Source organism: Symphodus melops (genome assembly GCF_947650265.1).
Source record: "Symphodus melops genome assembly, chromosome: 7".
NCBI lineage: Eukaryota > Metazoa > Chordata > Actinopteri > Labriformes > Labridae > Symphodus > Symphodus melops.
This window is the reverse complement of record NC_136697.1, coordinates 13002177-13020186: the sequence shown is the minus strand read 5'-3', so window position 1 is coordinate 13020186 and position 18010 is coordinate 13002177. Positions and strand designations below refer to the sequence as shown.

The 18010-nt window shown below is 40.9% G+C and overlaps 1 protein-coding gene across 1 annotated transcript; it reads left to right on the top strand.

The window, feature by feature from the left end:
• Positions 1-1778: 1778 nt before the first annotated feature.
• Positions 1779-17744, top strand: ano8a (anoctamin 8a). Its single transcript, XM_079347939.1, has 18 exons — positions 1779-2212; positions 4717-4827; positions 6356-6488; positions 7380-7518; positions 7653-7749; positions 8772-8888; positions 8977-9104; positions 9454-9615; positions 10545-10697; positions 11047-11173; positions 11386-11441; positions 11528-11602; positions 12712-13209; positions 14357-14527; positions 14628-14819; positions 14904-15035; positions 15356-15466; positions 16462-17744. The coding sequence occupies exons 1-18, from the start codon at positions 2026-2028 to the stop codon at positions 17122-17124; spliced, it is 3252 nt and encodes a 1083-aa protein (XP_079204065.1). The 5' UTR covers positions 1779-2025; the 3' UTR covers positions 17125-17744.
• Positions 17745-18010: the final 266 nt, after the last annotated feature.

Here is an 18010-nt window from a genome sequence, read left to right as displayed (position 1 = left end):
TAAGCATCAAGAGTCCTTCATGTTTGAGCAAGGCTCATTTTTTGACTGTTGTCGACGGCCCATGCCCAGCAGCTGTGGTGTTACCTCTGGAAGAGAGGGCCTGTAAATCCAGGCTGGGAGATCTCCTCCCTATGCTGTAGTAGCCCTTTCTCCTTCATAGGTAACAGAGGCGTAACATTGACTGCCGCTCTCACAAGCATCAGCTGGCACATTCCCATGGGCGTGGTAAAAAACAACCCCCAAATGTCCCTCTCCACCACCGGATAGATCAGTCCTTCTTCCAGGGGATGCTGTGGGGCCAGAGGACGCACAGTTACAGATTTTGGCTGCCATTTGTGGTCTGTCAGACAGAGTGGCAACCATTGAGGCTCGTTCTCAATGTGTGGCCCAATCCGAGGCAGATCATTTAACTGGGACTTCCCAGGCTCACCTGCCAGCATATAAGGAGCCACTGGCTGTTCATCCCGATTCAATATCCCTGTATATAAGGATCCCTTCTGGAGGAAGTCGGACACTCAGAGCCTGCTTAGGGAATACAGTGTTCACCCCACCAGGAGGACTCTGCAGCTGTGGAGGTCTGTGCTGAGGAGACTAACCACATCAGCAGGCTCTGCGTCCATGGTGGAACTGCAGGATGCTCACACAGGGAGTCCCCTTTGGGACATCTTTCTTCCAGGCGGACAATAGGGTTCACAGATGCCTCCCGCACTGGGGTGCCGTCTGGGAGGGAAGAATGGTGAGAGTTCTTTGGATGCCTCCATGGGGCACTGAACACATCAATGTGTTGGAGCTGAGAGCAGTGTATCTGTCCCTGAGAGCTCACCTGCCACTCTATACCACATAAATCACCAAGGGGGCACAAAGTCTCCGTGTCGTCTCAAGGCGGCTTGGAGACTCCTACTTTGGCCCTTCCCAAGCCTGGCCTCCTTCCGGGAGAATGGCGATTCCAATTCCAATTAATTCCATCAGACCCGTGTGGTAGAAGATAGAAGGATGGCTTCATTCATGGCAAAGACCGTGGTGACTGCCATCATTTTACTGTACAGTGATGGTTATCATTGAGTCTCATAGATCCATAGCTATGAACTTACATAAGCTAATTTAGGAAACGCTCCTATGAGTCATATTACGTGACAGATGGCCTCTACGGTCGTATAGGTTGGAGGACTTGTTGGAAAAAATGCAGACCTGGGCCATTTTTTTTCTCGAGGCTGAGGGTGGAGTCCATTGGTGGAGATATACATATGGGGGAGGAGACGGTATTATTTTACCAAAAATCCCACTTGTGATATCACAAGTTGTAAACATTTGAACAGAGCATTTTTCTTTGTGTTGTAAGACTTGTGCAGACCACAAGGAAAGGACTTCATAGGTTTAATTCACATTCTGAGGGTCAGTAGACACCCACATAGATGTTCAAAAACACTGTAAAAGGGGATTTGTGCGGTCAATAAGACAATGTTAACATTTCACAGCAAAAAAATGTTTTTAAGTATTTGCAAATAAAATTGCAACACAATGTTGGGCTATGTCATGACATAAAACTTGAAAGAGCAAATAAACCCCAACTATGTTAATTTATTCATTTAAAAAATATAGAACGTGATGCATTAAACCACACAATTATAAAATGTGCATCCCCCATACACATATTCATTATGATCAATATAACCGAAGGCATAGTCAACTGATCCCCTTGTAGCTCTGCATGAGGAGTTATGACTATAGGACACCTAGTATAGTCCATGTTATGTCACTGTTAACAGCCCTGCAGCCTGCGCGGTGTTCCCCTCAATTCTTTCGTCACTCCTCAGTCACGACTGTTGTGCGTAACGTGTAGAAGCCATGATCATCTCACTCCTCCTCCTCACGCTCATCTACCAAATACACTGAGGGCTTTCCGTTTACATACACCAGGCATGCAATAAAAACACAGTCCCCCGTACTGTGTTGTTTTCCTGTCCCACCAACACACATACACACACACACACACACACACACACACACACACACACACACACCACCATGCAGGCGGCGGGCACAGGAGCAGCTGATACCGACGCTGCTGTACAGAGTAGCGGAACCGCAGACGTCGACGACAGCGACGGGGCAGGGGAGAGGATGGAGAGGACGGTGCCAATCGAGCAGCAGGACAGAACCAACAACCAGCAGCAGCAGCAGCCCACGTCCTTAACGCCGTCCGGAGTGCTCGGTGAGAGACACAACGTCAACACAGGAAATACAGTTTTTGTCTTACGCTTGCACAGATCGGATGAGTGTTTGTGCTCAATTGCAACGAAAAAAACATGACAGGGATAAAAATAATAATAATAATAATAGGCTACTGTGCATGGGTATAATGATGCAGTCATTGGTGCTAGATAGCCTTCAATGAATGACTCACGAGATACTTAGGAGTCAATCATCAGTCAATGATTTCGTGCGTTTTTTTTCATGGTGCGCATTCCGTTTCACACAGGCCCGGAGAGAGTCCGACTGTGATGGTCCACAGGTGCATGCAGGAGTCATGTGCACGTCCTGACGGGCTCTGTTACTTTCAAGAGTGTAAAAGATGGATTTGCGCTGCAGGCTTAGATGGGTTAAGTGTTTACATGAGAGCTATCCTCGTGAGTGATTGAACAGTGTTATGGAGGTTTTAGGAAATGTACGATGAGGATTTTTAGCAGCAGCATTGTATACTCAGATGATGCATGGTGATCTAAGGCATACCTTGCATACCTTGTTATAGGTGTACTTATGTTTAGTCGTCTACTGTAGATTTTGTGGATATGAACATTTACAGCCTGGATGTCTTTACTGCAGTTTGAGATATTTCAACCACATTCATGACCATACAGACTCACAAAAGTCTAAACAATTTTGTCAGCCAATAGTGCTTGTCAGTTACACTTTCGCATTCCGAGGATATCTGGCACAATAGGTTTCTAGTCCCTTTTCTACATCTGTTTCAAATGTATCAGTGAGATAGGCTTAATGATATCTGTTAGCTGTGATAGAGTATCAATGATCATTTGACAATCACCTTAGTTTAGGGCTATGGCAGATTTATTACAACAGTAGTTGTGTGATGTTGTGGTGCATCGGATCATTTAGTGTAAAAGCCTTTACAACATGTGCTCTGGTTCTCCCGAAATATTGGTTTAACAAGAGATTCATATTGACATTGTATTGCATAACTGTAATTGATCAGCTGGGTAAACTGTCTGACATTTAATAATTGCGTACAATAAAGAACAGGCTTATCCAGTCACTTTCTTAGAAGGGCCAGATTTAAAAAGAGGCGTAAAATGTGCCATACATTCATGTCAGACCTTCAAAGAAACATTTAAATGTGTCAGTGATGCTCCTGTCATTCTTTAGGGAGAAGTAGTTTCCTGTTTAAATTCAAATGTTTCTACATTTGATACAATTTCCTTATTCCATTTGACTCAACTATAATCCATCTGCTTCCCCAGTCTGATAAAATGTTTGATAAATTAAGTATCATAGATAGATTAGGGCATTGCCAAATTGTGATTATAGAAAAAAAAAATTCTTACCATGTGGCTACTAATTGAATCAGTGTGACACAATTAATATATATGACAAATTTAAAAGCTCAAAAAATAAAGTGTAGTTTAGCAGTTAATGTCTATATGTGTACTGGCTTTAACAAGCAATTTTGTCAGTATGAATTAGAGAGACCGTCACTCAAGTCATTAGAAACAATGCATGTGAAAGAGCATTCAATGTCAGTGACACAGTTTGAATGCTTCGACATTACACACACAGTCAAACACAGCTGAACCATCAGTGTTGCTCAGGGATTCATACACCCATCATATTAATAAACCACGAATAAACTTCTTGTATAGAAGTGCAGCTCTACAGCTTTAGAAACATGATCCTTTCGCCTTACTTCCTTTAATTTCTTATTGTACCGTTTGTATTGCTGTCCCAGAGTGTGAAACATAATAGTATATCAGAGAGGTGACTTTAAATTAGAGCAATATGACGTGCTCTGGATGATGTGCTAATGCAGTTACGCTGCAGAAAGTGGACTCTTAATCCTCACATGCAATGACAGAGAGTTACAGTGAGACTCAGAGAACAGTGGAGAGAGCGGGTCGTCACTGGGGCGGTTATGCAGCGTCAGACACAGAGTGTGACTTGAAGAGTGTGACTTTAGAGTGAGAACCAACGTGCGAAAGAAGAAGAGCAAAAGTGATGACCTCAGCTCTTACGTTGTTTTGTGATAAGTGGGAAAATACAACTGTGAGGGCCTGTTGCTTCAGCTCCGTTTAACAGCTTTAGAGATGGACTTGAAAAGCAAGTTTGTCGGTTATTTACACAGCATCCAGTTTAGAGATCATCTGTGTTTGTGTAGAGCTCATTGAATTTGCTCAAGGTCATGTGACCAGTGCTGCACAGTAATCCTTCACGCTGGTTGAACAATTGTCTTAGACATTTCTGTCTTTTGTCTCCACAACAAAGCAAAACACAAACAAACAGGAGATGACAGAGAATATGTTAGAGAAATAACATTGGGATGGGTTGCAAAGTGAGACTAATGACTGTGTCCTTGATTGCCCTGATGCCAAAATATCACCAGCTGCCTATCAGTCTTTCTGCCCGTCTGACCCTCATTTAGATTATTAACCTTATTTTAGCTCATTCTCACCTTTGCAGCTTGCTGATCCTTTATTTCCTTTTTAGAAAAACTCTTTGGGAAGCGTCTTCTGCAGGCCAGACACTACATTATGTCCCGGAAGTCCTGGCTGAAGATGGTGCCTACCGAAAACTGTGACATCCTGATGACATTTCCAGGTATAGTAGGCGCTGGCCTGTCCTCCATGTGATCCTCATTCAGTGTGTTTGGTGGTCAGCCAGCCATTCAGGCATGTCATTGGGACTTTAAATAGTCCCAAGTTTTTATCATTAACTGTTTCTCTGTCTATAGACCAGCCTGTCCTGCAGCATATAAACGTGATGCTGTATTTTTAGTTGCACAAAAATGTGAGTAGGAAGCATATTATCAACCTTATAATAATGTGAGAAACTTCATAACTAAAGACAATGTTGACAAAATAAAAAAAACACACCACATCAAGTAGCTTTATCTGCTGAAGCTAGATTTTTTCAAAGGACATGTGAAAGAATAATCTGTCCCAACTGGTTGTCTCTGTTATTCTTGTGAGTTGTGGATTTTAAGTCTGCCAAGTATTATCATGATTTTTTTAATATACTTTTTTCTTGTGTTATAGACATTCATAAATAGAACGTAGTTTAATGTCATAAGGATTCAATTGAATTCAAACAAGTAAGAAGTACAGGCATGCACACAGAAAACTGTTTTAAGAACTGATGTTTTTTATAGAAAACACAAAAAACTCCAAAGTGCTGTCTTTCTTGCATGGTTATAAAAACCTTCCCAACCTTGTCAATGCAATGTAAATAAAGGCCTTTCAATCATTTAAAAAGAGAGTGCCTTGAAGTTTTCTCTTCTATGTTATCATTTTAATCCTCCTTCCTGTGTGTGTGTGTGTGTGTGTGTGTGTTTTTTTTTTCTTATTATAATAATAAGACTGAACAACATGCAGTATACAAATGATATTGAGTTGAAATACAATTCAACAAACTAATATTTTAGAGAGGTCTGCATCTATTCTATTTGCCCTTCCTGTTGAGAATATATGACGGTGCTGCTGGACTCTCAACTAAACAAATGTCAACAGGTTGAACAAGTGGACAACATGAATAATTCAGAATAATGGTTGGTTGGTAGTTTGAATTATATTATTGGAAGGTTGCCTCAGAACGTGTCTAGAAATTGGGGATATTTTCCAACCAAAGTGCTATTTTACTGTAAATCTGTAGAGTGAAGTGAGAGAACGATAAGACCCCTTTCAGTATAAGACCTATAGATGATAGCGCCTTCATTAGAATTGAACAATAGTGATCGATTGCTCCATTGTTTTATTAAAATAAAAAGCTCACAGAAAGGTTTTATTCATACAGTTGGCTTGAATCCGAGTGTGGACAGTCCTGAGTTATAGCACGTCCTCTCAGCATATATACAATAAGAAGTGACGCACATAGACAGGGTTTTAATGGGACTGAACTTTAATAGTCACCACCCTCACACTGCTTTCTGCCATCCTGTCAGAGGGGTGACTGATGTCGTGCCTCTTAATGCAGCAGCAGCTCATCATGTCCTGCCTCTGGGTAACAGGCCTGAAAATATCTGACGAATTAAATTATTGTAGACAAAGAATGAATTGTTAAAAGCTAAATTCAATGGTCCGTAAATGATGAAAAATCCACCATCAAACAAACTACTTTTACTCCCTTGTAGATAACATCGATGACCACACTCTGCTGTGGCTGCTGAATAAGATTCGTGTTGGGATCCCACAGGTCAGCATTCAGATTCGACAGCATAAACACACCCAGACACAAGCCTTCTTCATCACGACAACATTCGAGAAGTAAGACTTTAACTGTGTTTGTATGTGTTCATGTATGAGTGTGGGTGTGTGTTTGGATGTATGTGTGGGCTGTTCATTTCTTTCTTTGAACTGTTCTCAGAGTGGAGTGTGGCTTGTTTTCACTTTTCGAAGCAGCTGATGAATTTAGGACTGTTGTTAGATTAATGATGAGGCAAAGTAACTCCAAATCATTCCTCTTGGTTAGTAGTAACAATTTTAGCTGCATATAAATGTGATGGAGCACAATTTTTCGTAACGGAAGGATGAGGACCAGGTTTTGATGGTTTAAGTAATAACCCAAACTTAAAGTTGTAAATATATCCATTAGATTTCAATCAATCTTTATTTGTATAGCACCAATTCTTAACAATTGTTATCTTGAAACACTTTTACCTGCAACAAAAGAGAGGGCAGAAGACCATATATTATTTACAAAGACCCAACATTAATCCAACATGGCAAAAAATAACAAGAAACCTTAAACAAACTGAACAGGAAAAAAAAGAAACCCTCAAGATTTACAGAGGAATACAATGTTGTAAAAAAGGAAATATTCTTTCAAAGATAGGGCTGAATTTACACTGAGCATTTGTTTATTATAGACGTAAAATTCAAACAAGGAGTGAGTTAGTTTAGCATAAAGTGATGACATATTGTGTTGTTCCTATTGTGAAACTATTACTTGACGCACTTCTCAGCACAAATTCAGAATTTCTAAACTAAGATTTAGAGTCATTATCAGTCACAGCTTTTATCTGAAGCTGTTTGTGTTTTTCCTGTAAATGCACTTAATCTGTTGTGCATCTGCAGGCCAGCCTGCTCTCACTCACAGTGTTTGTCCTCAATCAGATTTAATCCTGCTTCTCACTTTCCCTCTGTCCTCTCCCTCAGCTTACTGCAGGGGGCTGAGCAGATGGGCATGCACAAGGCCGTCAAACCGCAGTTTGGTGGCGGGATGCGGCGCTTCGCCTGTGAGGAAGACAACATCTATGAGAACATAGAGAGCGAGCTCTGCTTCTTTACCTCACAGGTGTGAGGTGCTTGTTTCTAAAATGCAAATTGTTACTTTACTTGTGTTAAGTCTGTCTTTTGCAGGTTCACTTAAAAGCAAAAAACAGGATGTATGTAATTAGTAGGATCTGTCTTCCATGACTTTGTTTTCAGGAGCGTCAGAGTATTATAAAGTATTGGCTGGACAATCTGCGAGCTAAACAAGGGGAGGTGCTTCACAACATTCACTTCCTGGAGGGACAGCCAATCAGTATGTAAACATTTATTACAAAAGCCCCTTTGTTCTATTTATCGTCCATTCTACATTTTTAGTGCATCGAATTAGGTTTTTCATTGAGGACCTTTATCTAAGGCTTTCTTCCATAATAATCAGAGTGAATTTTCAGGTGTTGTTTGTAAAGTTTATTTGTTAAATATAACTTGAGCTGCTGGTCATTTCTCAGTTCTCAAGCTGCTAGATCTGTCTGTCAGCAGCTGAGGATCTGCCCTCTGCTGGTTTGTGTTTTACTTCTCAGATCTTTTAGACTGTCTTGGAAGGGAGAAGTGTCTGAAGTGCACAATTTATGCACAGCAGTGCCTCTCGGGTCGGTGCTTGGTACCCTTCTCTACTATATAAACTTCAACCTACCTAAACAGCACATCTCCTTACACTGGCTCCCAGTTACTGCTCACATCAAATTGAAAACCCTGCTTGTTTGCTTACAAAACTGCAACAAAAATGGTTGCCCTTTTACCTTAATTCTCTCATCCAGGTCTACACTCCCTCCTTCCAACTATAGTCTATCAATGAAAGGTGTCTCTGATCAGGCATTCACAACAACACCCTAAATCTCTAGACTCTTCTCCTCTGTCGCCCCCCGGTGGTGGAACAAACTACCAAACCCCATTTGATCTGCTTGGTCTCATTTGAAAAAAAAAAGCAAAAGACCTAACTCTCTCATGTACACCTACAAACTTGATGATGATATGTTAATATGTTTTAGGATGTGTAAAGCACTTTGAATTGCCTTGTTGTTGAAATGTGCTATATAAATAAACTTGTCCTGCCCTGCCCTGCCCTAGGCTGATATATTAATTATGCCTTGTGTCACTTCCTGTAAGCTTTGTTTAACCACACTTAAAGCTGTACATTTGAACTTACTGACATTCTTTCCTCCTCTACAGATCCTTGCTTATGTTGTACCCACTTGATGTATGTGGCTTAGTCTGCTAAATGATTAGGACCAAGTGTATCAGTGTATTGACATGTATCATGTATTGTGTCCTATGAAGTACCAGAGCTGGTAGCTCGAGGAGTGATCCATCAGATGTTTCCTCTCCATGAGCAGAGGATCCTCAATCAGCTGATGACATCATGGGTCCAGGCTGTATGTGAGAGGCAGCCACTGGGTAAGGAATGCACGTTCAATGTAAATGTTTGAGACATGATGAATGTGCTTTTTTAAGGAAGTTGTTTACAAAATTATCGGCTTTCTAGATGATATCTGTGACTACTTCGGGGTGAAGATCGGCATGTATTTTGCCTGGCTTGGTTTCTACACAAATTCCATGCTTTACCCTGCTGTCATCGGTTTCCTGCTGTGGATCCTCGCAGAGGCTGACCAGGTACTGAGCTCAGTTCTTTAAGAAGATCTGTCTTTTCAAACTCCTACATTAGTGAAAAACACACTTTAACTGTCACATAATTGGGCACTGCCACTTTGTTTTTTACTTCATCCACAACTGCTTCTGCTATGTCAGGAAAGTGAGGATGCTACAGTCTTTAGTGCCTAATTTGCTACCTATCTTGCAACATATATTTGATTTCCTTTGTGTGTTTTCCAAGCATAAGACAACAAGAATCAGCAAGTTGAAGCTGCACAATGCTTCAATGAGATCATTAATCAATTGTGCCGATATAGCAAAGTCAGGCTTACAAGGGTTATAAAGTATGTATCTTTTGATTCTCTCACAGACCAGTCAGGATATCTGCTGTGTTGTGTTTGCCCTCTTCAACGTTGTCTGGGCGACACTGTTTCTGGAGCGCTGGAAGAGGCGAGAAGCTGAGCTCGCCTACAGGTGGGGGACCCTTGACACCCCAGCTGAGTCCTTAGAGGAGCCGAGACCACAGTTTAGGGTGAGAGGATTGCTTCTTACGTTATAGTATGCAAATATGAAAAAACAGTGTTGTTTTGTTGTGGATTTACAAAGGCTTTATTCTTTTCCTTCTGCATGCGCTTAGATACTGTAGACCTCCCAACATTCACAGTTGAAATCTAACTGGTAGTGTGCAGTGACCTGTAGGGGACACTTTAAGGGTTAATAGACCTCTAGACTCTGAAAATGTCATAAATCAACAATCACATTAGATACAATTTATCAATGTCAGATCCTTTCTCACGTAGAGCTGCAAATGTGGTCTGGCTGCGGGTTTTGTCAGTGAGCAATTGCGTAACTCTGCAGTGACTGGGTTAGCACACAACACATGGAAACACAGTCATGTTTACAAGAGTAGTGTGTCTTCAGTCAGCATGTGCTCAGAGACGGAAGGAAGAGGGGTTTGGTATTCTCACCCCCCACACTCAGCCTGCACGCTCAGCCCCCACCTCCTGTTGTGAGCAATGAATAGAGGGAGGGGACGAGGGGGAACCAGTTTGAAAAAAACATGTGAGACGCACATGCAACATGCCCGGCTAGCTCAGTCGGTAGAGCATGAGACTCTTAATCTCAGGGTCGTGGGTTCGAGCCCCACGTTGGGCGCAAAATGTTTTTGGGATAGCAGCACACAGTTAACACGTGACCAAATGATGTGGAAATGTATGGCCACAGTCAATAGAGGGATTATGGGTTAATACAAGTTGTGTGAGAAGTTGCGAAAGTTTGACAAAACCAAAAAACGAATGCCAGAAATAAATTCATTTGATGATTAAAGATGGATTCGAAAAATAATTAAGCTTTTGGGTATTTTGCATATTTAAAAGCCACTGTCCAAATAATGGGATTGTAATTGTGATTTTAAATAAAGCCTTTTCCCAGCTGTTATCTCTTCCTCGTCTGTCTCTGCAGGGAGTGAAGCGCTGCAGTCCTATAACGGGCTGTGAAGAGTTCTACTACCCGCCCTGGAAGAGAGCTCTGTTCAGATGGCTGGTCAGCCTGCCCATCTGCCTCCTCTGTCTCTGCTTTGTCTTCCTCGCCATGCTGCTCTGCCTGGAACTGCAGGTCTGAATACATAACACGGCATGAACGTTATGCAAGACATGGCCTACTACTGAAGAAACAGGGTTGATATTGTTTGAACGTATTTCTTTTGAATAAACTAACTGAAATGGCTGGAACAGCTTTAGAAACTGAAACAGCAGCATTACAACACATTATAAGGACAAAAGTTAGGATCCAGTAATACAGTCAACTTTGTGTTAATTATAAAAGGTTGATTAACAGGTTAAAGAAAGCCCTTTTCAATATACTTATGCTATTGAATTTATATCTATTTTAAAAATAGACGTGGGATTTAAGAAAATGAAAAGGACTTATCAAATATTTATGCTGTGTCTAATGCACCAAACAGGAAGTGGTGATGGAGATCCAGGAGCTACCTAGTATCACAAGATTCATTCCTAAGATACTCCTGGCTCTTACTGTGACTGTATGTGACGAAGTGTATAAAAAGATCGCCTACTGGCTCAATGACATGGGTAAGAGACTTGAAATATACTCTGGGCAAAGTTGTCTTCAGTTTTCTCTGTGACACTTGATGAGATAAATAAATTCATATGTCTCTGATTGTTATCAAGGTTTGCCTCTCAGTCTTTTCTTTTTATTCTCTGAAAAAGATCAATGAGACACGTACACGATAAAACCTTTACCTGTCATTCTACCTTCAGTTAATAAACGCTTCTTTCCCCAGAGAACTACAGACTGCAGAGTGCCTATGAGAATAATCTCATCATCAAGATGGTTTTCGTAAGTCATTGTTCCTCTTAAGATTTGGGTTACAGAGAGTTTGTATGACTGCTTGTAATGTTTCCTTCCTGTCTTTGTTTTTACAGTTTGAATTCATCAATTCTTACCTAAGCCTTTTCTACATTGGATTCTACCTCAAGGACATGGAGAGACTAAAAGAGGTGACAAAAACTGTGGGCAGTAACGCAAACCTATACACAAAATAATGGTCTTCAAGTGGCATTAGCCTTCGCAAAAAAACTGACTACTAATTCATGGTCAAGTTTGTTACAGTATGTCTGCCTGGCAAGTTTTTCAAAGGGCAAAAATGCAGCGAACAGTCATAAAGCTGAAAACATACTGCTCAGCATGTGTTAATATTTAACAATAGGATTTCTGACGGTTCGACAAAGGCAGCCTTTTTACATCCAGCTTTTATGGCGCTACATGAGTTGATTGAAAAGCGATCAAGTGTTGACACGTTTCTAAAGAAGATGATTGTTAAAGGGGGTTTTAATTCACACTCAATGGCTCACTTGCTGATGACAGAAAAAGAATTGGTGGAATTCTGCGTTGTGTGAGATTCATGCTGTGACACCGGGATTCTTTAAACTCTTTAATCTGGCAGGCTGGCAGCAGAAAAGCACAGACAAAACTCCAAATGAATTTCTCAGTCCGCTCCAGATTCTAAACAGATTAAGTAAAAGTACAGTGTGTATTAATGGGCGTGCACGTAGCGAGCTTAAATTGTCGTACACTACTAGTTATGCTCCTTAACAAATAAAATAATATATATTTAGAATATTTCAATGAAATCAATATACCAATGACCAAGAAAAGACTGTAAAACACTCACAGAAATATCCACAAAATAACGTAATAATTAAAGGATGGAAGGTGATAAAAACTTAAACAAAACAAAGGACACTCACCTCTCCCAAAAGCATTTGTAAGAAAGGGCAGAGGGGAGGCAGCAAAACGAATACATAATAACAACCAAAGAAGAAGAAAAGAAAGGAAGGAGGGGCTGCAGACTACAAAACAAGACTTAACAGACAATTGGCAGGTAATTTTGTGTAATTATAAGAACAGACAGTGAAAAATGCACAAACATATATGACCCTGTTACACAGGGATAGCACTGACACAGTGCACACTGGGATCATCAGTATTAAAATATAGTGATACCATGTCCCTGTTCATCTGTAACAAGATGTATTAGGGACTATGTGCATGTCATATCTTCAGCACTCATTCAGAACACTTACATATGTTGTCCTTCTCCTCACAGATGCTCGCCACTCTACTGATCTTCCGCCAATTCCTACAGAACATCAAAGAGGTACTGCAGCCTTATATCTATGAGCAAAACAAGCTGGGTGTCTTCACCCCAAAGGTGCTGTGGGAGCTCCTCCAAGCCATCATGCTCAAATATGGCCGCTTGGCTCTGGGAAAGGCTCAAGCCTCAATGACAGCTTATTCCTTCCTGAGTCCCAGAGGGATCGCTGTCAGTCACACCGCTAACGGTAACCCTGAGCCGAGGAGACGAGGGGATCTGAAAGCCGGATTCAGGCTGTCAGAGGAAGAGTGGGACATGAGTGACAGCAATCTGAAGCAACGTAAAGTCAGCTTCACAGAGAAGGTCGACTACCAGGACGTGACCACAGAAGCACAGCCGGTGTTTGACAGCTTCCTCGAGGACAGTCCAACACTGGTGGAGGAGGGGATGGACCCGTGCAGTATTTTTGACAGCTGTGACGATGACAGTGATTGTGAATCGCTAAGTCAAGTATGTGATCTGCTTACTTTTATGACAAATCACCCTTCCACCTTTCTGATTTTATCCATCCCAACCACTGCTTTGATCCAGACATGGCATACGACCTGACCTGGAGAAAAGCACTTCTGTGCATATTAAATGGGTACAGGGCAATCAAAGCAACACTTTAAACAACAAAGGAAAGTCTGTAAACTGTCTCCATGCAAAAACTATACAACCCAAGGCCAAATGTATATTTATATTTAAGTTTTCAACTAATCAGAATTGTATCCAGAATTTTTTCATTAGGCCGTGACATTTTTATATAAACACATCTTATTTATATGAACACGTCTGAATAGCAGTTATTTACCATTTTTGCTCTCCTAATCATGCCTAATTTAACCACACACCCTAAACTTTCACACAGTTATTAAATACACATGTATTGGTACTTTTATTTACTTATTAACATGACAGTGATGAACCAGATACATTTGGCTTACACGCTTGATTCTCAAGGACTCATCAGTAAAGTGTTCTTCCAAATGACACAGTGAAACTAGCAAGAAAAGCTGCTGAAAGAGTGTCACAACAAAGCCCGATAAGTTGGTTTTAACTGAAGTCCACCTCTTTATGAAGGGGTATTAATGAGATGTCTGGAAGATTAGATTAGATTAGATTAGATGACTTTATTGAGACCCATGCAAACCCTGAACGCCCTCAACATCAATAGGGTGAGTGTCTCCTTGATGGTCAGTGTGCATAACTATCTAGCCCAGGGTGACAAACCTTCACAAACAACCCTTCAATAATGACGCACAAAAAAATATATACAGAAAAATATAGTATTACATTATCGTTTTTAAATATCATTAAAGCGAGATAAAAACACATTTGTTTTATTTTCATTAAATGTTTTTCTTTTTTGCTGTCTTACTTCATCTTTTTTTTCCATATCTCGGAGATGAAGATTTCTGTATTATGCATTTATTAAACTAAATGACAACTGCAGCCATATATTAATCTAAATATATATTAAGAGAGTTCCAAATCTTAAAATACATGCTACGTATCTAATTTGTATTATTAGACAAAAGTATCCTTAAACTGTAGATTTGACAATACCTTAGCATTGACTAGAGAAAGTATTGTAGTCTAATGTTTACCTTGGCAGGAAAACAAGGAGCGTGGGACCTCTCCAAAGGAATCTGACTCTCTCTGTCAGAGAAGAAAGACCACAGGTGAGGGGAAAGAGGAGAAGAAGTCATGGATTGATCCACCTAAAGAACCTCAAACTGTCACTCTGACCCAGGCTGAGATTGAGAGCTGTATGCAGACATACGAGGTGAAGAGTTTTACTTTTTCAAAATGATCTTTCATCTTGTTAGAACATCTGTAACCATTTTATAACAACAGCTTCTTTTTTTTTTTTCACTTTTCGACAGGACACGCTGCAGGACTATCAGGAAATGTTCATTCAATTTGGTTATGTGGTGCTTTTCTCCTCTGCATTTCCTCTGGCAGCCATGTGTGCACTTATCAACAACATAATTGAAATCCGCAGTGACGCGCTGAAGCTCTGCACTGGCCTGCAGAGACCCTTCGGACAGAGGGTGGAGAATATCGGACAATGGCAGGTCAGTGTTAGCAAAATATCAGTGGGGCCTTCAGGCTACATTGAACACAGGCTAAATGTCTCGATCTCTTCCACTCACCATCAGACTGCAATGGAGGCCATGGGCTTGATCGCCATCATCGTAAACTGTTACCTGATTGGTCAGTGTGGTCAACTGCAGCGTCTGTTTCCCTGGCTTAGCCCTGAGATGACCATCATATCAATCGTCTTACTAGAGGTAAGAACTGTGTTGTTTTTGATCAACAGGTTTGTCTAAGATGAGTTCTGTAAGTGTAAGAGAATTTAGTTTTTATTCCCAGATTTTACCTTGAAATGCTACCACAGGCAGACGTATAAAGCCAGCTGCTTTTATGGGATTTGTAAAACTTTTAAATATGAATGAAGTAAGTGAGTTAAGTTATCGATGAAAACCAAACCTCATCCCAGTTTTCAGTATTTGTTGTGATGTGCTTGCTAGAAATATAGAAAGGAAAATTGATTGTGTCACGATGTAAACGTTTGTTGAGCCTGTCCCTCTGTGGTCTCGGTGGTTTTCAGCACTTTGCAATCCTCCTAAAGTACATCATCCATGTTGCCATCCCTGATATCCCTGGCTGGGTAGCAGAAGAGATGGCCAAGCTAGAGTACCGACGAAGGGAAGCTTTCAAGGTATAGTTGTGTGATAGCTTGAAAGACCTTCGGCCAACACAAGGCTCGCTGCTGGCTGGACGCTTGTGTGCAAATGATATCATATTTTCCAACATGTATGCCTGTGTACCCTGGTTTGTTCGTTGTCTTGTCCAAACATAAACACTATTGCAGCATTTCCTGAATGCCCTTAAGAAATGACTGTATGTGTTTGACTGCTTGTGTCATATTGGTATCACATAAGCGGCTCCTGTTTTGATGGTGTCTTAGGTTTGTCTTGTCTTGAGATAGCGAAGTAACATATGTGTCATAAACACATTATTGTGTTGACTAAGCACGGGACAGGGGGACAGAATTATTTAACAGTAAAGAACGAAGATAGGCAGATGATACCAATCCTTGATAACTCCTGTGAAAAGTAGCGATTTACCAAATATCATGTATTAATGTAGTTAAATAATAAGCTAACTAATGAATTATATAATACATCAAATTTTGAGTAAAAATGTCAAGTTAATATCAACTCTAAATTTCAGAAAGTACAAGTAAAGTGGAAGTACAAAGAAACACAGAAAGAACGTCCCCACATAACTACACTACATTTAGGTTGATTTGACAATGCAAGGTTATTGTAATGTTTAACACAATCACATATGAATTATATACAGAACCTGTGATTAAAAGTACACATATTGCTTTAACTGAAAACACCTAAGCTTCATGGGTTTGTTGATCACGTGAGCCTGAAAATGTTTCATTCCAGGGCCTCTATAATAATCATTAGCCACCAGAGGTCGCTGTGTTCACCTAGTTTAAAGCCCTTCGTGTCAAATAATTTCCAGCATAAATAAAAATGACAAAGACTCAGGTACTCCTCAGTAACACTTCAGTGTCAAATGATCCACCATGTGCTTGTCAGCATTGCTACCTTACATTACTTTATGTGCTTCTTACTTGGTTTTCTTCCCTTATCCATGTTTCCCTGTGTCTTAATTGTATCTCTCTTACCCCTTCAGAAACATGAGCAGCAGGCCCAGCAGCACTTCCAGCAGCAGCTCAGGCGCCGTCGTGACGAAGAGGAGCTCCAGCGTCAGGCTGAGCTACAGGTCGAGGCCCGCCAGGAGAGCGACTACCACAAGGCAGACTCCCAGCACCAGCACCACCATGACAAAGCAACAGGGGGCAAACCAGGAGACAAGCCCAAGAGACCAAGCTCCCTGCTGGGAAACAACAACGTGATGAAATTGAAGCAGATCATCCCTCTGCAGGGGAAGTTTTCCTCTGGCACCTCACGCTCACCTGCTCAGTCCCCTACAGGAGGAGAGGCAAAGCTGCCCGGATTTCTCAAGTTTTTAAAGTCACCTGAGGTGAAAAAGGAGCCAGCAGTGGCAGCTGGAGCAACTCCGGGGTCGACCATGGCTTCTTCAGCAGTCCCCGGTGGCCATGAGAGATCACAGTCTCCTAACAGGACATTCAGTCCAGGAAAGCTGTTCAGTTTCAGCAAATCAGAGGGGACTGTGGTGTGTGTGAACGGGACACAAACAACAAGTCAACCTGCTAACACTCAAGCAAACAGAGCTGAGTTAAACACAAGCCAGGAGGAGTTACCCTCTAATGAGTCAGAAAAAGGAGAATCAAAACAGTTGACTGATTCTGAAAACTCGGGTCCCAAGAGTTAATAAATATTCAATGATACCAGTGTAATATAATGAACTGATAGCAATGTAAACAGACTGTAAGAATCTGTACTGTAGGGGAGCACATAAGTCACAAGGACCACATGTAAGGTCAGCAAGTGCTTGACTTTCACTCTCAATGCAACTTACTCTGCACAAAGTATTCTACTGTATCTATTAACACTTGATTATCCAGCTTCCATGTAAAAATCTGTACAGTATGCGTTACTCTGTGTGAACAGGGCTCGATGATACAGCCACAATACTGCATGACCGCCTGGTTTCAACAGCTGGATTGTTTTTTAAAAAAAGGACCTGAGCATCAGTGATTTGACCTGCAGCTTCCCGTGCTTCGTCTGTTTGTCGTTCTGATGCCCGTTTTTAACGCATGCTGCCTCATGTGCATGCATTACGCATTTATCACCTATTTTCAGTTGCATAGCACTTTTAAAGCCATTGTATTCCTCCGCAATAGGTCTGATTATACTCACTGTGACCTTAAAAAATATTCTATTTTTCTGACATTTTATTTTCTATGAATTATTTTACTACATGAATTAGTGAATGTACTTCGATGATGCAAATAAATATCACACTTGAATAAACATCCATGAAGAGATAAAGCATGGACTTATTTTGTCATCATCTAAACAAGGAGCATGCATTTCAACTAAACTGATGAACTGAGTTACAGCCTTTACCGTATGTCACAGTGCAATCTATACAAGAACAACTTCTGAAATCAACAATATGATTACAATCAACTCAAAGCAAAGCATTGAACAGGTGATGGAGTACACTGCATGTTTGTGGTTTAAAGTCTTTCTGGAGAAACTTCAACTGTCTATTTAAGACAAGAAGCCAAACTGAACATGTACTGGGTAACCTT